The 25,196-nt window shown below is 37.2% G+C and overlaps 1 protein-coding gene across 6 annotated transcripts in view; it reads right to left on the reverse strand.

Annotated features, from left to right (window-relative positions):
• Positions 1-9,790: 9,790 nt before the first annotated feature.
• Positions 9,791-25,196, reverse strand: part of LOC117431120 (phospholipid-transporting ATPase VB-like) — an 82,998-nt gene continuing 67,592 nt past the window's right edge. For all 6 annotated transcript variants that reach the window (XM_058996268.1, XM_058996269.1, XM_058996270.1 and 3 more), the window contains 9 exons: positions 25,001-25,185; positions 20,793-21,111; positions 20,606-20,682; positions 19,470-19,595; positions 19,170-19,370; positions 18,660-18,740; positions 17,460-17,564; positions 16,220-16,407; positions 9,791-16,114 (listed from right to left, as the gene is read on the reverse strand). In XM_058996268.1, coding sequence (XP_058852251.1) covers positions 15,685-16,114; positions 16,220-16,407; positions 17,460-17,564; positions 18,660-18,740; positions 19,170-19,370; positions 19,470-19,595; positions 20,606-20,682; positions 20,793-21,111; positions 25,001-25,185 — 1,712 coding nt within the window. In that variant the 3' untranslated portion in view covers positions 9,791-15,684. The remainder of the gene's footprint in view (positions 16,115-16,219; positions 16,408-17,459; positions 17,565-18,659; positions 18,741-19,169; positions 19,371-19,469; positions 19,596-20,605; positions 20,683-20,792; positions 21,112-25,000; positions 25,186-25,196) is intronic.

Consider the following 25,196-nt stretch of genomic DNA (forward strand, 5'->3'; position numbering starts at 1 on the left):
GACCTAGAGACAGCTTTAAAACACACTTGCATGTTGCTGCAATACATTATGACACAACAACTGGGCTATCTACATCTTTCTAAACAGCTAGCTATACTGCACAGTAAGCACTGCCATGTTTGCATTTCTAATGCGATAGCATTTGCTTGTGTCTCTCTTTATTTTGTATAAGGTTTGATTTATTTTGTTATTTTTGTAAATAAAAGTGCGCTCCCCAACACTTTAACTACTATTCCTGTTGCTAGCCGGCCTAACACAAGGCTACTCTTCCTCAGTCACATGTTTTGATATTACACTGGTACCAGTCTGAATAAAAGTTTCAGATGTTTTTACACTAGTCTACTGCATATCTCTGGTAATCTACAGGGTGCTGTTTGAAGAATGGGGGCCTCAAAAATAGAATGCCTGAGTGACGCAGAATTAGTGCAGAATATTTGAAAGGTTCAAGTTGACAGCAAGCTTTATACTGCACAGTGTGATTTCAGGATTTTAACGCTGCTGTTGATGGACTGTCTGGCTGGAACATTTAAAAAAAAAAAAAATCATTAAAGTACATGTTCATTCTCGAAGTCCTGTGATAGATTCAGGAAATCCACTCGGCAAACTCCTCAATCTCTGACCTTTACCTTGAATGCTGCCTTTATTACACTTTCAAATAGTTATCTATTGCATTGTTCTGCACTGCGATAGGATTTGAGTGAAACCACAAGTGTATCTTAGCAATGGACAGATTAAACCCTTTTGAGTTTTTTTTTTTTTTTTTCAAATAACATCCTCTGCTATATCCAACACTCATTCTTATCCTTGTTACTCCTTTTGACCTCTTTAATCTTGCACAATTAAAACAACTAACATTTATTAAAATAATTACAGATTGGTCAGTCACATTGCTTTTAATAGTAAGAACTGCCGTAGTCAAACCTTTACAACTAATACCGTATTACAGCACAGTGATATCTTCTGCACAACTCCAACACATCAATCTTTAAATCAACCTCAAGTCTTGTTCAATGGTGGTCTAAATAAGTTGTTACAGGTCCTAATTACTCGGCTCATCAATGAAAATGAAATGGCATGGGCTTCCACTTGATCAAAGACATTTATTTTTATCTTCACAGATTTATATGTATGTTAAAGGTCAAGCAATACGTTATCTTAGGTCATCATTTCACTGCATGATGCTGAATGTAAGATGTTCCCAGGTTAATCATGTTGCACGTCCTTCTCAGAATCATGCTGCATCCCTCTTATATTACCATGTCTACAGAATACATGCATTGTGCTTGCTTTAACTATTCAAAGTGCTTTTAAATGACTGCTATTATATACGCTGTGCTTTAGTACCTGTAGTGTCATGTCTACAATACAGTGAGTGGTGTTCCACCATGGTGTCATGGGACGCACTAACATGATTTAACCACAATGCAATGCTTCTTAGTTCCTGTCCATTGGGTGACATCATACAGGTCTATCGCAGTCAAGTGATGGATTAGTGGTGCCTACTAGTAATTCATGAAGTCATTCAGAGCTGTCCACAACCTTTCTAGCTTAAAGAGCCGTGTCGACAACCAGTGGGCTCTTAAAGAGCCAGAAAATTGCAAACACAGACTGAATGAAAGGTAAACGCCGCAAACTGTGACTCTCAATAAGTTTAGTTTCCCGAAATTGTTTATTTTAAATGTAATGTCCATCAAAGATGTCCAATGTTATACCTATTACTTATTTTGATCCCCTTAAAAGCCTTCAATGGGATATTCTACCTATAAATCAAAATATTCTGGGTTTCAATGAGACATACAGTATATGGCTCCATCAGGTGGATGATTGTATAGTAATTCATTTTCTCTCCATGGTGCCTTGATGGATTGATTGGATTGAACTGTCACTGTAATCAGGTTAATTCATTTTAAATGAATAAACAAATGATTTTCATTTTCGAAGCTGAAAGGATCAAATATGGGATAATATGATTACTGTATGTTTTAATATGCAGAAAAAGAGCCAGCTCAATTCCTGCTTGGCCATGTCTTTGCTGGGCATTGCTTTACTCTTAATCAGGGCTCCTGCCTTTTCTGACAGCTGTCAGATATCAACCAGGTCTATAGTAAGGGCCACTGACTGTCCATGTAAGTAAACTATAAGAAATAAATGGAAGGTAGTTGAGTGGGCACTGGCCATGCCCCTACAAAATCAGCAAGCCTCTAATTACATTCTGAATTAATTACACAGCAGTTACCATGTTGCAACATTTAATTGAACCAGAAATCTAATTAAAGTTTAGACACACACTAGGTTGCCTTAATTCTTCTTTAATTTACTATTTGAAGATATGTGCAGTGAGTAGGAACAATCAGTACTAAGTCTTAAAAAAAACACACAGCGCTGAAGTTGCTTTCTAAACAAAAAAGCTGATTATCTTTTTAACACTTTTTTTTCTTCTTTTAAAGTCAATATTCTGAAAAAGGGCAACGCGATGAGTATCTGTTGCAGGCTACTATCTAAAAACATTAATTAGAAATTGGCCAAACAATTCAAACTTAATTTGAGTCGATTATAAAATACTAAAAGGGATCGACAAACCAAACACTATCTGAAATTTAGCACAGAGACCATGACCAGAGGACACATTTGGAAGTTGAGTACAGGCGGATTCAGGACAGAGGGTACCAGGCAGCACCTTTTCACACAGTGGTGAGTGAGTGGTGGGTGTAAGGAAAGTGTACCAAAGACATGTTGAGCCTGCTGATTCACTGGTATCCTTCAAGTGCTGTCTAATTGAATTTCTAGGGCTGTTTCTGGAAACAATTAACTATAAGGAACCAGACAAGACGAGCATCTTAACCTTTCTTATATGGAGCTGTTCTGTTACTGATTTCAGTTTTACACATACTGTGCAGTTAATTAACAAACAGATTTTATATCAGTACTATCGCAATGTATTTCCAGACCAACCATAAGCTTGCCCAGTAGTTTAATTGTGCATAGGGTCTTATATTGTGAGCTAATGTAATTAAGCCCGAAGTTTGGTATTCATCACTCACGGCAACTCTGCAACACTGGTACAGTGAGATTACAAAAACAAACAAAAAAAAAAAAGTGCTCTCTGATTTCTTTTCTGTGTAATGTAAATATGGATAAGCACTATCTGCGTCTCGCTAATTAAAAATGGAGAGCCTTTGCCTTTTGTTTTGTTAATCAAAGTCTTAGGTGTTTTTTTTTTTTTGATGGATTGGTTGTATACTGAGATGACCTCTGGAGACTGAACAATTACATTAGGAAATGAGAATTCCAATGGTTTCTTTGAAAACGCTCATTAGGATGGGGGGCATGAGTGCTGCTGGAGAATGGGGCACGTGCATGTCTCTGTTGCCAGGCAATTACTAAAGAATCCCTCGAGGGGAGGAACTGAACACAGCTACAGCAATGGCAAACTGTGTCTGAACTGCAGGGTACTGAAGAAGGAATCCATGTTCTCGGCACATTCCAAACCCATGATGTCCGAATGTATCCTGGCCTCTCTTAAAAGCATTATTACATCTGATCACCTTGCACACACAGACTACTGAGGGGTTGGAGTGTGATGAGAATTCAGATCTGACTTTGGCACTGTGCTTAGCAGCAACAAGAAAAATAAAATGCAGTTTGAAAGACAAAACTAAATTACTTCGCAACAGTATCGACTCCCAACCGGGCGTGCAAACAACATCACTGCATGTGCTGTGATGCCCACAAAGCATTTGTATCTGACACATACTGTAATGCCAATGCAAATTATGAATCTCCTACTGTATGGAAAACAGCCGAGGTAATACATATTTCTCATTGCTTGCTATGTCCGTTTGAAATACCAGTCATGCTAATCAATCTTTAAGTGAGCCTAATGAAGGACAGTGTCACATTTCCAAATATTTACAGAGGTAAAAGTTCCCTCGGGAGTGATAAGGATAGACAGGCAGATACTATCTCTATTTAATGGAATCCAGGCTGTAGACTAGGCTGAGAGAGAGAACAGTACATACTTGAAATACAGTTGATTAAGTACCATTTAGATCATTTAGAAGAACTAAGTACGTGTGTTATTCCAGTGAAGTAATCAGTATCTGACCATTTGATATACAGGTTACAGTGTACCATCCAGGCACAAAATCATACATTTGTGAAAACAGTTAATAATAATAATAATAATAATAATAATAATAATAATAACTGAAGCATTTCAAACTTGTGTAAGTAAATTAGTTTCTAGCAGCAACACTATAAACACTCTGCAAACATTTCCACATTATCATGACAAATAATAATAGCTACAGTTACTTAAATAATTATTTCTTTAAAAAAAAGATTTCCTTTGTGACAATGACTGCAGTGCAGTGCACATATTGTGGGGAATACTAAACAGTCACAGAAAACCATCAAATACAGCAACTCTAAACAGTGGCTATTGTAGTTCAGAAAGCCAACCACTAGATGGCAGGAATTATCCATGAAATGCAGGTCACAGAGTACCGCACTGCTTAAAAGATTAACGAGAAATCCTTAACAAGGAATTCACACTCGGAGGAATGTGATAACTTCATAGAATGAAATATCTGTTTCGTAACACATACATATAGCTCAAACTAGTAGCTTTGCTTTTCAAATCTTACAATTTTTGAAGTGATATTTAAAGGGTCAAAAGAAAAAAATATATATGGATGTGCACTAATAAATAAAAACACATGTCTTCTATTATACAACACTAGTGCTCTATTATACTGTACAGTATAATAGAGCACGCTACAACAAGAAGTATAGGCGAATCTGGAACAAGTGAAATGGATCTCAGCTTGGTCACAGGGCAATATAAAGGGAGCTCACATTACATCTTCTGGTGCTATTCCTGCTCTCTGGATAAATAATACCGGCTCTTCTAAAGAGCACCAACACTTGATCATAAAAATGAAATAAAAAACGGGTTGGTGACTAAGACACCTGGAAAAGGTTCACCAAAGACATTGAAAAATCAAGACACATGAGAACTCCTGCCACAAAACATAATGAAGAAATGTATCATGTTTTATGGGCGAGGATGTGTGCTTTATCACCTACTGTATCAGCGGAGAGTGCCTTGTTCAGTGTGCATATCTTGGAGGTTCACCTTGCCTTTGCAAGACTGTAATGGAATAAATCCTGTGTTATCTAAGAACTCAAATACAAGGAGATATGTAACGAAATACTGGGCTTATGATGGCACAATACCCCTTTGTAGAGTATATTAAAAACTCAGCTACAATAAGTTCAAGACATAGGGAAGCAAGACAATGGACTAGAGGTCCAGTGGTGAGTCATTTTAAAACAATACATTTTACTTGGCCATAAATAAAATAAATTTGGGTGTGGGGGGTCTCAAATCCAATGAGTAGAAGGGTCATTTATCCAGTTCCTTATCTGAGATCATTACCATTCGAAACTCTGCACCAAAATCATTCCCACATATCCCATATAATCAGAGCTAGATATTCAAAGAGATGTGCTTGCTTTCTCTGCGTCTTCGTGTGTGCGTCTTTCTCAGATCTCTAGCCCACAGTCCTTCATACTGTACATGTTGCATAACTGTGTTTTCAAGGACAGCTGCAATTCTGCAGATTCTGTAACAAGACCAGTGATATTCTCTTTCAATTATAGAATATATGATTACTGGGATGCTATTGTTACCTCTGTACATTATTTCTTTTGGTTGCCTTATTTTATAAATCTATCTTTCTAGTCATACAGACTCATTTATAAAATCAACTAGCAGTTATACACTACCTGTCCAGTGTTGCAGAGAAGCACACCACACTATAAAACAAATGGATTTCACTTTATTGCAACCTGACCAGCATCAAATACAATAATAATCATGTCGAGTCACTTGCTTTTCACTGAACAACAAACCTGTTGCAATATTTATTCATTTTGACAGATTTGTTCATCCAAACTGCATTTCTTTCTACATGGTAATGTACAAAGGTTACCAATTCCAAAATATATTGTTGTGTAGAAGTATCTTGTACACGACTATACTGTGTTGCTGGTCAATCAAAAAAGAAGGGTCATTGTAACAAAAGAGCAGCTACAATGGAAACCTTAGTGGTAGCATGAACCAACACACAGTTCCATTGCAGAACTATGTGTGCCTATATCAGTGTCACTATGTAATAGCTCCATATTGCACAGCAACATAGTGAATAATGCAATAGCCTGGCTGTGGTTCTTCAGGGTAATTTCAATGATATCCCATAAACAGTGTATACTTTATGATATGACATTTGGGAATGGTGATGGCGATTTTAAGTAAATGCAGATCGCTAAATTTGTATTTGCTAAGCTACCCTAACTGGTGGACCAGCCTTTAGGACCGTCACACACAGTCCCTTCAATGATTAATAGTGCTGTCATAAATGACAAATGAACTGCTCTTTACCTGAGCTACTTTGAATTCTTATGGTTTTCAAAAACTGGTCTCTGCCTGCCCCTTATCCTGGGGCAATGCTTCCACAGTCCTGTCGCTCAGTCCCACACTGGCATCTTAGTGGGGTGTAGGGAAAGCTGCGGAAGACATGACAGCTGCCCCAAGAGATGCCCCGTAGTGCACTGGCATCGAGAGAAACAGTTGTACGCAGCCATCTGTGCCGTTAGGTGACATTGAGATGGAGATGATATGTGCTCATTCAGCAATTAGCTTACTGTCTTTAAAAATGTCTGTAAACGTGACGGCAGGCTGCTTGGCATTCACAACGATTCTTCCCAAATGGAAACGTTACGAAAATAAATGTTCTTGCCAAAACAGGCTTGAGAGAGAGAGAGCGAGAGAGAAGAGAAAGAAATCCCCCTCAATAAGGAGAATGTTGAAGGCTGTCATAGAAAAATTACCTGCATTCTGCTATAATGAGGATAGCTGTCTGTTACCATTGAAAACAATGTCAAGATGATATCCTATTGTATCTGTGTGTAAATGTTTAATAAGTGGTTGTTGAACTTATTCTGGTGTTGTTTAAAGTGTTTTTTTTTCCTAGTCAGATCCAATATATAATTATATGCACACATCAATAAACACATATTACCCCGCCACAGGGACCCTCAGCCAAGACTGGCAACACAGCACAGCCAGGATCCAAACCCGAGAGCCACTGATCGCTTGGCTCAACCTCTACGCAGAAGAGCCTTTACTGGTTAAATTCTGCAGGAGCACATTACCAATGCTTCCATAGAAGGATGGTCATTTGGAAATCATAGCGTGGCTTATTTTTCGGCAGCCTATTTCCCTTATGCCTCTACAATGCGAGGAACACAACTCATTTGTATGGCAACCCATTTCCATTTCCGAACTAAATGGGTACAACTGTTAAGCCTGCTTGTTGATTAAAGGGATGTTAGTTCAGGCTCTGTTCTGGCTTTGTGTAACCAAGGTTAGTGTGGCTGAAATGTTCCAGCTGAACAATTGGCAGGTTCACTAAAGCTATAAGCTTCTTCAGATGTTTTTAAAACCCTGACCAGTGTATGGTAAGCAGCTGATATGTTTAGAATTTTTTTTTTTTTTTTTTTTTTTTTTTGCCATTTGAAACAGTCACTATCTCGTGCCTTTAAAAAAAAAAAAAAAAAAAAAGTAATTTTAAAATGCCCGCCAAGGTTAAAGAAAGCCAAGTGCCCTGATATGCTGGAATTTGACATCATCCTCAACAAACTCAAACAGAGCATATATTGGCTGCCTCCAGACTTTTACACTCCCTTGGTTGGTTTCTCAGACGCGACGATGCCAGTGACAGATACTCATACAGGGCATAATTTACTTTTCAATTTCCGTGCTACACAGTAGGAAGTGTACATAAGATTATAGCATATCTTTCTTCTCTGGTCACAGAGCCATTTCGCAGGTTGTGGCCCGGGGGCTAATTGAAGAGATATGAAATCTTTTCAGAAAGCAAAGACTGGGACCTCTCATGTCTGCAGGTCCAAGCTGAAGCCTGGTGAGTCAAGGGTGCAATATACCCTTGTCTAGCTTTTGAAAATGTATTTTCTTACATCCATACACAATGGCAAATCCAACATGCTCTGTTAAAAAACACTGAATTTTCTTAGAGATGGATTTCAACACTCTCAATAAATGCTGGATTAATAATGTGTGTAGGTTGGATGGATACATTAAATACACCGTTTACATCAACTACAAGCTTTAGGATCACTGCCTCCTACATGATTATTTCTTAATTACTATACCTGACATGCTAAATTTAAAGTATTAATAATTATCTTCAAATAGTATGTTCTTTAATTGAAGCTCTGAAAAGGAGTTAAAAGATGTATGCTCAGGCCCTGGCAGTGAAAATCTCTTTTAATTCTGCATGCGCTGCTGAAGCCTCAACAAATACCCTGATAAGATAAGATGGATGTTGTTTGGATGTGCAAACATACAGGTATATACCGATACAGGATTTGTTTTTCCATAAACTTTTGCAAAGTTTCCGCTAAGTTTCAGGCCTCTTCGCATCTCAAATAATTCTGCATGCTTTGTTTGAAAGCAATCGTATTGGGCATAGTGTTTTCAGACTGTACGATTTAAGTGAACACAACCTCCACAAAAGCTGCAAAAGCTTGATTGTATTAGAACGTTACACAGCACTGGGGAATGAGTGGTCATCCCAGAATTACCCCTAAAAAAGGTATTTGATGCAATTTAGAGCAATTCCCCAGGGCTGTAAAATGCTCTAATACAATCAACACGGGCTTATCCCTGCAGTTTATCAAATTGATCTCTTAGTCTTCACACCGCTACAGTTTGTGAGTGGTGTAGACATATTGCTTGCAATGTTTTCTGCATAATGCAAAACGCCCATATATAGACAGCCTTGAGAGCCCAATCCAATTGCCGAACACGCTCACAGGTATGGATTCAAAGATGATGAATTCTCCAAGGCATGGTTACAGTGCTCCACAGCGTTTCACAGATTACACTTCATGGGGGTAACGCACATACAGTATTTTTAATAGTAATCAATGTATGTTTTTAGAGAAAACTATTCAATTTTAATACTACAAAATAAATAAAAAGATGTAGCCTGTTTAACCTGCAGTAGATCTTAGAATTGTAAAGTGAATCCAACCTGTACTTCAATTTATTAGTGCACTCTGGGATCATCAGTGTTAAATGCTTTGGGTTTTATTGAGTGCAAAAACCTTGTTTCTACTGACCTCGTCAATCTTTCACTAGTGACAGAAATATATTTTTATTTAGATGCAACATCTGTTCACCATTGCTTTCCTAGTCTTCAGCTTGAGAGACGTAAAGATTTAAATTCATGTTGTCTGTGTATCTCTTAAATATAAAGTCAATGCCAAGTCTGGCACTTAATTGCTTACCAACTGCTGTGTTATTAAAATCCTATTCCTAAGAACTAAGTATGCGTAACAGTCATAAACAATAAATATGACTATAAAACCCAATTCAAATAATTCAATTGCAACCATTCTATCATTGTTACTTTTGTTAGTAAGAAAACACCAAGAAATATGTTGATTTAGGGTTTAACACTTAAGTGTCCCATATTAAAACCATAGCAAAGTGTAGTAAAGCACAGTGAAAGCATGGTAAAGCATAGGTAAGCATTGTAAAGCACAGATTTAAAAACATGGCAAACTATGATAAATACATAGTATAAATATGGGAAAAGTCAAAAAATACCATGCAAAATACAGTAGTAAACTTTTATAAGGGGCAGCGCTCTAACTGGAAGTAAGCAGCTCTGAGGTACTTTAGTTAATAAACCAGTCATTATTATTATTATTTATTTCTTAGCAGACGCCCTTATCCAGGGTGACTTGCAATTGTTACAAGATGTCACATTATTTTTACATACAATTACCCATATATACAGTTAGGTTTTTACTGGAGCAATCTAGGTAAAGTACCTTGCTCAAGGGTAGAGCAGCAGTGTCCCCCACCTGGGATTGAACCAACAACCCTCCAGTCAAGAGTCCAGAGCCCTAACCACTACTCCACTGCTGTCATACACCTGTCCTTTCCCTTTGTCCATTGGTAAGCATATGGTGTGGATTTAAGAGACAGTTTGCTACTGCCTTAATCATCAAAACCTACAGGAAATGAAGGCTTGTAGATTGTAGATGCATAATTTAGTTAAAGATAAAAAAACGCATATAATATGCAAAATTACTGTTCAACATTCCAAAGATAATCAAATAATGGAAAGCATGTACATGGGCAAAGTAAATTAATGCACACTTACTGGCATAAATGTTAATAAAGTTGGCATTTACTTCAACATATCTTAGCTTAACCTAAACATAATCTCTGTTTTGTTTACAGAACAAGAATCCCCCCCCCCCCCCCCCCCATGTACAGGATGCTCTGTGTTTTGAAGTTCCCTCACGTGAAAGGGATATTCTTCTGAAATAATTAATCATGCTGAACATCTGTGATCCAATCGCCTGATGCACTGGACGTGAGTTATGATAAATACATACTCCACTGCTCCACTTCACAATTGATGACCGTTGGGGGGGGGGGGGGAGTGTTGGGGAAGCCAGTGTTTGAAATTTCAGCGCCATCCATCACTGCTGTAAGGCGGCCTAATATGCTGCAGTCAGCTGCAACAAGGGGCTGGCTACTCTTGAACAGGTGGAGTCCAGGTTGCCTGGCACTGTCCCATTGGATTTAACGAGTGCTCAGCTGGAGGGGGGAAAGCAGAGAAAGTCCTGTATTGATGTCCTTGTTCACCCAGGGAATTAGCATGAACTGGAAAAATCATCTTTATAGTCTACAGTGTGATGCCGACTATGTTCTGTTGAGTTCTTGAGGTTGCACAGACAAAGCATCATTGACAGCGCATGTGCGGTACAAGCAACACAATGTTTCAGTCTGCAGATATGTCAACAAACATCGAAGGAATGTAAATTAAAAGACCACAACGTGTAGCTCCTGACCCACTGAGTGCAGACAGGTGCGTCTTGCCCCGTGTTGGAGGTTTCCATGATTTGGACCACTGTAACACGTCTTTTTCAGGTCACAGTGTTGGTCAATGCAACCACTGCATAGAGGTTGCACTGGCAGCCACTGTCATGCCCCTTGTGAAGTGACATCACTATTGCTGACCGTGTACATTTGCATACATTGCAGATCAGATGAGTTTCAAATGTTTTTTTTTTTTTAGGCCTATCATGCACTGAACAGAAAGAATATTATTTTGGATTAAACAAAACTGACCACCACTGTATCCATCAAAAAAATCCCAGAGATGCCACTACGATTTACAGCTTCCCCACGAGGCCAGTTAATGGGCTGGCACTTTTATGCCACCTTAGGTCTGGTCTAATGACCGACACATGAAGCATTATTTATCACTCGCAAACTAGGCTAAATAACAGCTTTAGGCATATACTGTAGGTCACTTTATAATTGGTGTACTATGGGGAGCTGAATAAAGGACGTCCCTGAAGTAAAAGAACGGCCACAATATGTTGGCTTGCTCTTTAATTACTCACTTTGGTGTCCTAATTATTTATATTGAGAAGGAAACCAGGCAAGACTTTAGTATCATGTTAAATAAACACATTTTTCTGGGTACAGGTACTACTATTTTATAATGGAGAGTGAATCAATAAAAAAGTATCTATTTGTTTACACTTTTTAATTGCACAGATACCACTGAAACAAGTATAATCCATCCCTTGACTCCATCTACCACTGACCTACAAGCAGCAATCCAAAAACATAATCCTGTCCTGAGATTGCCTTGTCTAGTCATCAGAGATCAAATAAAACATTATTGACAACTCCGAATCCTGATTAAGATACCAGTTCCAGGACTTTCAGCTCAGTTATGCTATAGCCAGTTTTTTCAGTAGTTTCTCCATCTGGATTTTTGGAACTTGAACAGCTTTGTATGGAGGTAAGGAGCCTCAAGGATCAAAACCACCTGCTTGGTAGCAGGTCCTAAATGGAGATGCTCTGTAAATTGAGTGGATCACCTTCACAGGAGTACATAGTTTGAATACAAAGGGTCACTGCTTTTCTTCATTTTCATTAAAAACAATCTAGGCACATTTTGCATTATGCATTACCTGAAATCCGGTCACTGAGAAAGTAAGTTATATTATCTGGTGGGCTATTTACTCTCTATTGAAATAAAACAATTAAAGTTACGTAAGGGACATTTTTGAATACTGACGTTACAGAACTAGAGTCTTCAGTTTATAACTTAACTTATTTCAGGCCAGGTAATGATTTCGCTTTGTTTTAACATTACTCTACAATACACAAGTGTGGGATGATGTATTGATTTGGCTGTCTTAATGGAGAGATTAAGGAAAGACTGTCTATTCTGGTTACAAAGCAATACATGGAGACCGATTTTTATCAGACAGCGTTGATTGAACAGAGCATTTGCAATGTAAGAAGGCAGGGTTGAATCTTGGAAAGCTGACTGCTATCGATCTGTATGAAACGAATTAACCGCGTGTATAATTCAGGTTGGCATCACTGCTAATCTCCAAAAAAAGTCCAATCTCATCCATAGCATCTAGTATCATCCAATATGCAATTTTCATCAATGATTATTCACGCCATCAGATAGCAATGACCATTGACAAATTGAAAATATTAGAAATCAACCCAAAAGCACTGCCAACTTGAATGGCTTGTTGGATGCTATTGGGAACATCTTATTTTTTTCTGAGCTGGAAGAATGTTCTACATGATAAGACCACACACTCTTTTACAAATGTAAGGGACATGTGTGTGTGCTATATACATTTAGTCAATGTGGAATTACTTCTAAGTTTATCAAAACAGTGCTCAGAAGTACCCAGTATTGGATAAACTGCAAGAGAGGGTCCATTATACTGTAAAGTTGCATTTGTAATGTTCTGCAATGGTTAAGCAGTAACTTAAACAAACAAATTGTTCTTAAATATGGTATTAGTTGTACACCTCCATTTGACAAGCAAACACACTCAGATTTCTCATATATTTTCAACTTGGCAATAAAGAAAATCTCATTCTCTCCTTTTTTGTTCTGGGATAGACCCAAGCAGAATATATTTTTCTTTGTTCATGCTGTTATTTGTAAAAACTACAAAGCAATGAGCAATCACAAAAAACTGCCTTAGGTAGTCTTCTTATTAGGGTATACAGCAGTAACTTCATAAATCTTTACAGTACAAAACAGATACAATACTGTAAAAATTGCAAGAACTGTGCTCCCACGATCATTAGATATCTGTGAAATGAGCAGACGGAAGACGTCACCTGATACATTTTCTTCAGAGAACAGATTTCAAGTTTTGCACTTCATTCTTAGAACTATATTATGAAGTGTTCTGTACAGAATGTCACCAGCATTAAGTTCCTGAGCAAATAATTTTGAAATTCTTATCATTTAAAAGGTTTTGCAATCTGCTGGGGCCACAGAATGGTGAAACCTTGCAATGTAAATATATTGCCAAAATATGCCATTCTTCCCAGACATATTCAAATTGCTACATCTACCACAGACTTTAAATCTACTCATTCAAAATACTCCATTACAAACTGACCTTAGTGTCAATAGAATTTCAAACAATTCAAGACGCTTATATACAGTCGCAGACAAACGTACTGGCACCCTACACTTAATATAAGATAATTAAATACAAGCATTTAGTGAACATTAGCCACTAATTAATGTGACCAAGACCAAATTACACAAATTCTGGTAGTTTAACAACCAATATTTATAAAATAAAGCTTAAACAATTTCAAATATTTGTTCATGATAAAAGTATTGGCACCTTTACATTAAAAGTATGTAAAAATGTAATAGAATGATAATAACTCAATCATGACACGAGGGTGTTTCAACAGTTCAGGGACTGGAAACATTCATGTGATTGAAGATTGATTGAATGCAGCCATGTATCAAAACATTCTACAAAGTACAATGATACCATCTGCTTGTAGGCTGATTGGCTGACAGTTTATCTTCCAACACGATAGCAACCCAAAGCAATTCTGGAATTCTTGAAAAAAATGAAGATAAAAGTTCTGGAATGTCCTTTGCAATCACCAGATCTCCATCCAATAGAAATGCTTTGGACTGATCTGAAAAAAGCTGCAGCCAAACATTGTGTATCCAATCTGTTTAAACATGCAAAACAGACTGGACCCAGATTTCACCAACAAGATGTGAGATACTCGTTAAGAATGATCATAAATATCAGCAAACCGTAATAAAAGCAAAATGAGAACACACAAAATACTAAAGCTGGGGGGCCAACTGTCATGAACGAATATTTAAATGAAATATGTTTGTTTTTTGATAAGATTTGTTGTTGCATTACTAGAAATTGTGAATTTTGGTTTTAAAGTTGATAGTTTAATGCTTGTTCTTAATCTGTTACCTTGACTTATGATAGAATAAGACTAGGGTGCCAATACTTATCTGTGACTGTTTTATTACATCATAAAAACTGTTAATAAACTCACAAAACTGAGATCCTTCCAGGAAAATATGTGCTTTGTATCTTCTTCACTCTTTGCAATGTCCTTACATGTTCTATATCAATAAGGCTGTGATGTGGACCTGTGCCAAACTGGATATCTACATATTTTGTAACTGGTTTTTACAGTAACCTCTGGTAATCCAGTTTTGTAGCCCTTGCCCATTTGTCTATCTCTCATTTGTATACAGCAAAAGGAAAATACATGTTATGAAAGAGGTTGATCCAATACAAATATTTCAGGTATGAATTGGTCACAATACACACATGTAAAATTCACATTAGTTTTCACTGAAATCGGGATCAATTCTGCACTAAAGAAATGCATCTTGGTGCAATCTCTTCTCTGAATGACCCATGTAGTTATCACAGTAGAGTTATATTGCTTTCACACAGGGCTTCAATACAGTAGTGAGAGCGTACTCAAGACAGACTCTCTAGTGCTCGCCCTCCACACAAGAGGTGAATCAGGGATCAGAAATCACCTGACTCCTGAATTATGCGATCCTATCCACAGAGGTAGTTTTGATACCAAATTATTTTTAAAAAATCCTTCACACGTGTGTTACGGTAAGCAGAGCACAATTAAAAAGTACTACAATCCAATATCAGCAATGCACATGCTTATTCTTTACTCTCTATATAAAACACCCAGGCCATGCTTGGTTTATGTGCACTCAGATCAAATGTAATTCAATGCACGAATACAGTAGTTTTTTTTTTTCTTCCTGCACTCCAAGTTCTGGATTAGTTGGCTCATGTGAAGGCAATGGAAAGCAATTAAACAGTCAAAGAGAGTACAGTATACTGAATTTAAATGGTCTTTTTAACATTCTGCCAATGTTGAGGTATGTACCGCTTCAGTTTATAAATTCCTTTGCCATAATCTGAACAGTACATTATTGTATCACCATAATATTACACAAGCAGGCATTTTGAGATGTTTACTTATAAAAGCAAATGTAAAAAAAAAGATACTTTACCACTTCTTTTAAATAAAAAAAATGTAAACATGAAGATACTTCTTCAGTAAACCTTTGGGGGGAAAACAAACAAATTCTATTTCCCAATATGGGATTAATATAGAACCAATGAACAAGATTATTGATATTGTTTTGCCTATTGGCAAATATATATGTCATTTTCAAATCAGATCCTCAGGACGCTTGGTTTTCAAATGGTCATTATGCTAAAGGATCGCTGATGGCCTGCACAAAAAGCATCACTGTCATCCTCTGCTTTCTTACCACCGTCTCCAGTCCTGTCAGCAGATGAGACTGGTATAGAGGTATATATGTTTTCAGTTACAGTTCCATTCAGCATAGACCTCCCAGGAGGTGTTGTTCCATCATTGCCTAGGTCTACATTTAAAGGTGCCTCGAAGGTCAATGTCCTTCCTAAAGGATGTCCAGAGTTGCCTGGTGATGTTGGTGATGTTGGTGGTGACAAATTTGAAAGTGGCACAGTAGCTTCTCTCGATCGTGTTCTCTCCCTCCATTCACTGATCTCCTCATCTCTTTGTTCTTTGTCTAGTTTATCGAGCTGCCGAGCTTTCAGGAGAGGACACAGGACAAAGGTTCCTTGTATGACGCGAATTAAATATCTGAAATGATTCAAATACAGTGTTAGGGTTATGTTTGGAAATGCAAATGCACAGTTTTTCATTACAAAAAGAACTAATTTGATGATCCGCTACAAACTAGGTTACCTTGGTAACAGTGCAAGCACTGGGGTTATGATGCAAACTAAGTAGAAGACAGGATCAGCCATTTCTCGTTCCATAATCCAATAAGGGTTAGAAGGATGGTTACAAGAAATGCAGGTGGCACTAAAAACAATAGCCACTATGAAGTAGAATATGACACTTCCAATCATTGTAACCCAGTGAACTACGGTCTGAAAGAAGATAAAGACAGAACAAATGTTCAAACTCATGTTTTCAGTACATATTAGTGCATGATATCAATAGAAAGACATTCGTTATAACAGTTTTAAAAGTTATGTATGACGATGTGGCAGTTTGCCCCGCCACTGTGTGTATTTTGTGTTATATGTTGCATGTGGTGTGTTAATGTTGGTGTATAGATAATAATAATAATAATAAATAATAATAATAATAATAATAATAATAATAATAATAATAATAATAATAATAGGTGCACAGGATATAAATGGGTCTGTGTAGCACAAGTGTTTTAAAATGTAGAATTGTATTTAGGCTCCTTAGTTAATATGCAGATGTACCGAGATTCCAATTGAATGACTGATTAGCAATCGAGTCTCGGTACAGCTGCATAAGAGAGACACACTTCACTCACTCAGGGGTTGTGTGTTCACGGAGAAAGAACAGGAGCGAGAAGGAAAAAAAGAATAATAAAAAAAAAAAACAGATGCTACTCTTGTTTAGTGTTCATCCCGGTTTGTCTAGCTGGTGTCAGTTTTGTGTTAAACCTTTTATTTTGCTCTGTGAGCATTGTTTTGTGTCAAACCTTTTTATTTTATTTAGAATAAACTGATGCAAGCAAGCGCCTTCACCATTTCACCTTGCAGTACTGTTTCTTTCAGGTCTGACGTCACCACTACAGCCTGCTTGTCACAGCCGATAACCAAGACAGCGTTTATTTTACGTTGATCAACGATATACTAGCCCCCTCTACTTTACTAGTATAAAGACAGGTCTGCCAGCCCAGGATTATCAAGACTGAACTGCACCTCCAGATCTTGGTCTTGAAGTGAAGCGAGACACAGATCAGACATGCAAGGGGGTCCAGGCAAGGCCAGGGTTGAAACGAAACATGCAACCCCAACTCTGTTTTAATGTGTGCTGTTTGATCTATAGGCAGATTGCTTCAAGTGCATAATACTGCTCTCTCACTTTCAAACCACTGCATTCTCAGCAAACTGAGAAAAGGTTTAATAGAAGTATATCAGTTCCCATATTTACTTACCCAGGTTTTGATTTCAATGGCCAGGTGTAGAAGGATAGTAAACAAGGCCAGAGTGTTAATGGGAGTCCCAAAGGAAAATATGTCAATATCAGAACCTTGGTATGTCTATCAAAATAAAAACAAACAGCAAGTTAACAGTATATATAAATATATATATATATATATATATATATATATATATATATATATGAGTGTGTGTCTATATATAGACACACACACACACACAGTGCTACCCCGTTATAACGCGGCCTATTATAGTGCGGAATTGTTTATAACACGGTAAGGGCGTGGCTCTCATTTCCCCCATAATGCAATTTGACTCGCAAACGTTGGGTGAATGTTCCAGATATACAGTACGAAGCATGGCAGACAGCAAAACATGAAAATCTTTCTCTGTTAAAATGAAACTCGATGGGTTGGACAGAGTAAGAAAAGGTGAAACTCAAGCAGCACTTTCAAAAGACATAAATGCTGCAGAATCTACATTGTGTGGATGGTTTAAAGACGACAAACTAAGAGGTTTTGTGGTAAGATTGACACCAAAGAGAGCTTCCAAAAGAAATGCGCTGCGTTAAAGGACAATGAATTAGACTCTTTTTATTCGCTTGGTTTCAGTAGGGGGGCGGGGACATGAAAGCATATTTGGGGGTGGGGGTTGGGGGTTGGGGGTTGGGGGGGTGGGAGCGGTGCACACATCAGCATGGGCATAGCCGAGAGAGAAAAGCGGCTGTGTTAGAGTGCAAGACTGTTTGTTGTTTCTGAACAGGGGCCGGGAATAAGTCCAATAAACCGTGGATTCGTGTACCTGCAAATTGTGTGCATCTCCTTCCTTCATTTTTCACTGTACGCTACAAGATTAATTTGGCTTGTGGACATTGTAAATCATTTCGTTATAAGGCGAAACACAAATAATGAAGTCTCCTAATTATGCACCTGACAACCACATTATAATGGGGTAGCACTATATATATATATATATATATATATATATATATATATATATATATATATATATATATATATATATATATATATATATATTTATATTATATATATATATATATATATATATATATATATATATATATATATATATATATATTATATATTATATATATATATATATTATATATATAAAAATCAGCATTTTTCTGCATGGTGTACTTTTTAAATCCAACAAATAAAAAAGAGTATACTTACAAGGTATGGAACAAAGAAACAAATAAGACTTTGATAAAAGGCATCCAGCATGGCTATCCAAAATGTAGACCATTTGTACCCCTAAAAGTCAAACAAAATACACACCGATTTTTTTTTTTAACTTAATTCTACCATTCAAACTATACATTGTAGACCTCCAGGACAGTCTTAGACAGCACTCTACTAGCTTATTCTGTATAATGATTGTTGTTAACTCAACCTACATACAAAATCGGTAATAAAGCACACAATCTTTCCAACTCATTTCTCTGTGCGTCATTTCTGAATTAGCAGAACGTTTTCACAATTGAAAGTATATTACATTTGCTTTTTCTATTGCACTTGCACAGGGACATTTGTCATTGTGAGTTATTGTGTTGCCTTTTCTTTTATAACACATGCCAGCCAGCAGGAATCAGCACTGTGCTGGTGCTTTGTTATACTGCACAGCATGGAACACTACAAAAAATGAAGATGGTTCAAGAAGGTCAGATACCATTATTTACTTACTTCTGAGTTTTGGCCACTTTTATAGAGTTCTGGTAAGCCCAGTAGCGTTTCAGCAGAAATGTCTTTATCCATGATGCCAAAAATGATAGGGGGCAGCGATGTGAAAAAAAGGTTGAAGAATATCATTAGCCAGTAGTCAATCATGGATGCTCCCGAGAATCCACAGAAGAATTGATACCAGAATAGAAGATTCACATACGCCTGAGAAAGAAAGAATGAAGAATGGTTTAACCTTCGTGTACCCAAAGGGTTTTGTTAGTCACAATATTAAAAAACCAAAAAAGGTTGTAAAATACTTACCACATTCTTATAGAAGAAGTAGATGATCATATTGGACAGCCTAGTGTAGCACCAATGACCATGAACTAGCAACAGCTTCTTCAGGTGTTTGAAATGAGAGATTGCAAAATCACTGGCCATTACTGCCTGGAAAAAAAAAAAAAAGAGTAGAGTTTCAACACGAGAAGCAACTTTGTTATAGACAGTGAATACTACTAATGGCTAAGAATAAGGGTTTCAAAATGAACGCCATTCTATATGCCAGTGTATTTTTATCTTTATGAGAATATAAAATGGAAGAGGCTTATTTCAATGATTTGAATGTTGTTTATACTTTTTAGATAATCCGAACAGACCACAATCTCATCTCCTAAAGGTGTTTCCAGTCATGAGTACGGCTTCTTTACTTGTATGGGAATAAAACCCCAAAATTAAGTCCAGATGACACTTTGCATTAAGCAGAAGATCCAAATTTCACAGTAGACTGACCCTGTAAGTGATACATTATATTTACCATAGCAAGACTGCCATGTGAAATAATGGGGTATGACCTTTCTAGGGCTAGCCAGACTTTGAGGGTTTGGGCTAATGGAAAAGCACCAAGATTGATGTTCCTACTAACATTGAAGAGAATAAGAATGGTGATGGACTACAACATCGTTCTATCGATCTATCATTCTACCTATCAATCGATTCAGAAATTAAATGTGCATGAAACACACATATACTGTAGAACCATTAAACTGTATGGATTCATAAATACAGATTTAAGAATGAAAAAATTAAGAATCAAAATAATACCTTTCGTTATTATCTTAAGAGAACCACACTTTTATTAAAAAGGACTTAATCTAAACTTAAATTTTGCCATTGTTCTGTTTTACAATTTAACCAAACCCATTAAAATCAACCTAATTGTGTAACTTGTAAGCCAGTAAAATCATGTTTACTAAGAATGTGGAAATACATATGAATTGTGGCCAATAACTCTTAAGGTATTACATTTATCTTTCATTGTAATATATATTATTTTATATAAAGCACATAGTGGCATTTGGTTATTAAATATTGCATTATAATAGCTTACCATCCAAAGAAAAGGTTTGACAAATGCGAAAATATTTTAATGTATGGAATAACAACGTAGTACAAAATACCTGCATTCCCTCCTGACCAGAGATCCCAATTCCAACATCAGCTGCTTGAATCATGTTGACATCATTAGCACCATCACCTGAAGAAAATGAAACAAATAATATGTATCATGTTAACAGAGAATATTCCATATGCATATACAACAACAACAACAACAACAACAATAATAATGTCATCAGATTTTCATACCTATTGAGAGGGTCATAACTTTCAGCTTGTCCCGCACTAATTTTACCACTGTGCTTTTCTGCAGTGGCGTGGAACGACAGCAGAGCACGGATCGACAGTGCTTCGCCAATTCCAGAAACTTCATCTTCAGGTTCCCCTCAAAGACAAGGCTGAGAGTATTCCCGTCAATCACCAGGCCGAATGTGGGACCAGCTCCCTCTAAGGGATAGACAGTGCCATCGTCTACCGGTACTTTAAATAACTTGGTGCGAGTGTTTTTGACGGCAGCATACCTTTTCACTTCCTCTATAGTGTAGTCAAGGATAGATTCACAGGTTTCCTTGAGGCAAAATAAAATAAAAGAAAACACAGACATTTAATACCCCATTAAAATGCATACACATATAAGCAGAAAGACCATGCGTTTTTGATAATGATGGAAACCTTTTTACAAATCCCATATGCTTCAAAGGTCCTTTAAGGACTAAATTAGGATGTTGGAAGGAGGGATTTACTCCTTCAGCATGGATCACAATGCTTAATTTGTTCCTCAGGGCTTGTACTGTATACCCATGACAACAGCCAACACAATACATTGTATTGTCAGAATAATTCTTGTCACAGCAAAACAATGGGTATACCTTGTATACAAAATTCTTGTATCTTCTGACTGTCACTAAAACCTTCATGGAGGCTCTCCTTGCAGTGTTTATTAACTCAACTGGGTTCTTACTGGGCCCAGAAATAACTTTTTAACTTACATTATATAACAATACCACAAAATAGACCCAGCTTTTGTGGCAACAGTAGAAAAACAACATCACAGTAACTACTGAGAATGCTAATTTAACTGCATCTTAAAGAGTAAGTAGCGGGGTTCCAAAAAAATATAGTGTTATACATCCCCACGTGTTGCTACAACTGTTTAAATAACGTACCTGCCATTTTTCTTTTCATTTTTAACACCCTGACAACTTTTCACACTTCCTCACTTTAAAGTCTGGTTTCAAAGCTCTTTTCAAAATGTCTGCTCTATTACACTGGGGTTGAGATCTGTCCTCTAAATCACTTTAGGAAGAAAATAATAATAATAAAAAAAAACACACACAACCACATAACAAGTGCTCTGTTCCATACCACATCATGGATCATTATTGCTGTGTTTCCTGTTTGACAATGAGGGGAATAACCCTTACACTATCAGTGCACCAGAGCAGACATTTTGAAAAGAGCTTTGAAACAGACTTTAAAGTTATATGTATAAAAAGTCGCCAGGATGTTAACAATGAAAAGAAACATTACAAGTACGTTGTAGCAACACGTGGGGACGTGTAACGCTATATTTTTCAGAACCCCGCTACTTACTCTTAAGCCCTTAAGTTGTTTCCTACTGGTTTTATACATTTTTTTTATGGTGAAACATAACTGGCCTTTCCTGCAATCAAATTGCACTGATGGGCTTTTTTTTTTTTTTTTTTTTTTATAAAACACTACGATGTCGATTGCATATTACCTGTTTTTGCTTTTAAGGTGTGGGTTTTAAAACAACAAAAAGCCAATAAGCTTTCGGTACAAGTCCAAGCTATTTTATAATACCTGGGTTCCAACAGTCAAAGTGTCCTACAAACATGTTATTACAGGTTACTTGGTTCTATATGACACATCAATTTATACATTCACAAGCCATCTTTCTATCAATCAGAACTCCAGAAATAGAAGGCTTTATATAGGCTTTGAAAATATAGATGGCTTTCCCCTCCTCGGTTTCAATTTACTGCACCATGGAGGAACAATATGGCATTAAAAGATCCAGATCAATGCTTGGACTAGCCTATGAATTAACATGATCCTCGAATCGTTCTTAAACAGCGGAAAGCACACTCTTTATCAAGGGCTGGCGCACCAGGAATCTTCTGCACGGCCAGCACCTTTAATGACTGTTCTTTATGATGCAGGGTTGGATTTTTTAATTTGTCTTTTGCCGCTTGAAGAAATCTGAAAAGGGTTCCATCCTTCAGCAGCAGAGCCACAAGGAGGCTGCGTAGCTGAAGGTCATTCTAATTGAGTAGCATAGCACGTGAAGTTTTATATTTTTCTTGCAAAAGCTCACTTCAGCAACCACATATGTACAGTAGACACAGAGAATGAATATTAACATTGTGGCGCTGTGCTGAGGCATAGACAGGTGTTTTGCCTCAGAGATCCCATAAACATAAAGGTAGGTGGCATAACCTTTACCAATATGCTGATTTTTCTTAATGACCAAGCTTTTGGCCACTTGTCAAATTTGAACAAAACTGCCTTTAGGCATTCAGTGGATTAGTACATGTGTTTTGTATTCATAAGGTTAGAGACAGGTCTCAGGCAAACACGGACAAACTATCAGTCAATAACGTGACGAATCAATGGCCTTCTACCAAGAATACCTTAAACAGAACAGGCCAACAAGGAAACACAGCAATTAGAAAGTGTGACTTTTCTGGCAACAGAATGTGAAGGTTACCCTAAACGTGAAGAAAAAACTTAATGAGTAAACCGTGGGTAAGCCTCAACCGTGAACAGTTCAACAACTTCTATTATACAAATAACTAAGTCTAAAAAAAAGCTCAAGGAGCCACTTCTGTACACCATTGGTGTTCCTACGTGTACCTGATATAGAAGAACCTGCTATCTGTAGGGCCCAATCAGTATCATACCTGTTTAATTTCCTAGCATGAGTATTTTATGCACTTCACAATTGCTTTTTCTGCTACGATCATTGTTACTTATTCAACAACTAATGTCTGCTTCTGAAAAGACTCTTAAAAGTTTGTAATACACACACACACACACACACACACACACACACACACACACACACACACACACAGAGTTAAAGAGGTGACAGAAATTACAGATGTACATGCATAGTGATCAATTATTAAACCCCTTTTAGTAGTAATTTCAGAAACAGATTCGGTTTTAATCTGATCTGAACAGCAATACTGGAACAACCAGATTATGATAGAGAACACATGACATCAAACAGGCAATAAAATAAAAATCAGGAAAATGTGCAGGGTGTAGTAAAGCACCATGGCAGAGCACTGGGTGCTGAACCTGCACAGATAGAGGTCTTCAGTCACAGGAGATGACAATGTGACACCTTTCACCATCACAGTGAGAAAAAAAAAAAAACTGTGTGAGAGAGCTGTTCTATAGCACAGTTTCACAAAAAGCATTCCTCCCATCATAGGGGCCGCGCTCAAGCTATTAGAAAGAAGGCTGCAGCCATCAAAGAGTGGGTGTTTAGAAGAAACAAAACTGCATATGGCTGGCTAATGTCTTGCCTGCGTGGAATCTGGAGGCGGAGAAGCCATGTGTTATGTAGCATCTTATTCAATAACTTGATGACACTAATGGCACTGCAGATTGAAGGGAATCATTGTGAGCCAGGTGCCTACGTTTAATCATGTGTAAAGTTATTGGATTACACCAATGATTTTGTATTTTTAAACTTAATAATGCCAGTAAAAGTATTGGCACCCTACACACTGACTAGCAGTGCTTTCTGAATACATGACCTAGAAAAATCCTCTAGCGGTTGCTCTTTTTCAGAAAGTTCCATATCGTCTCTAGTCTTGAATAAAATTGCTCACTTGTGTGCCATTGTGCCTAAAAGGATAGCTAAGGTGCAGGTGTCTATTTTATACTCTTTTGATATCATCTTTTTGGCAATCCATTTCACAGAAAACTGGGAGTATGTGTCTGTTTGTTCCATCTTCCCGCATTGCAGATGGAATGATGTTTCCAAGTCTCTGAAAGGCTTGCACTGTTGTAATGCTGATAACTGCAGTCTTGGAATTCCAGACTCAGTCACTTCATTTGTCAATCTCTTTTAACAAACTGACAATATATTATCTGGAGTGTGAAGTTGGATGTCTGAGGGCTTGCTATGGCTTGCCTAAAGCCTGTGTTCAATTGAGAAAGTATTAATATTTAATCATTTGTATTTAATGAACTGATTTAAATTTTAATGCTACTATTTTTTTTATTTCCTCCTTCTTTGAAAAACCGAGCAAACTAGTTCAGCATGTTCTGTGTTTTTTTATATTTACATTTTCAGTACCAGGAGTGCAAAAGGAATCACTTAAGAAAAAATGCAAATGGTCTCCATATGTATTTATATATGTATTTATTTCAGGATGATCTCAATAATGTTAAAGAGAGAGCTGTTTTTAGACACGCACCTTGCTGTCAGTATTGATAGTAAAGACAGTATCCCTCTGGTCCAGCAGTTTACAGGAATATGCAATGTTAACCGCAGTCTCCTGTTTATCACCAGTCAACACCCAGATCTGAATGCCAGCTTCACGGAGAGCTTCAATGGTATCTGGCACTCCTTCTTGCAGACGATCTTCAATACCAGTAGCACCTGAAACACCA

Source organism: Acipenser ruthenus, chromosome 22 (genome assembly GCF_902713425.1).
Source record: "Acipenser ruthenus chromosome 22, fAciRut3.2 maternal haplotype, whole genome shotgun sequence".
NCBI classification, from domain to species: Eukaryota; Metazoa; Chordata; class Actinopteri; order Acipenseriformes; family Acipenseridae; genus Acipenser; species Acipenser ruthenus.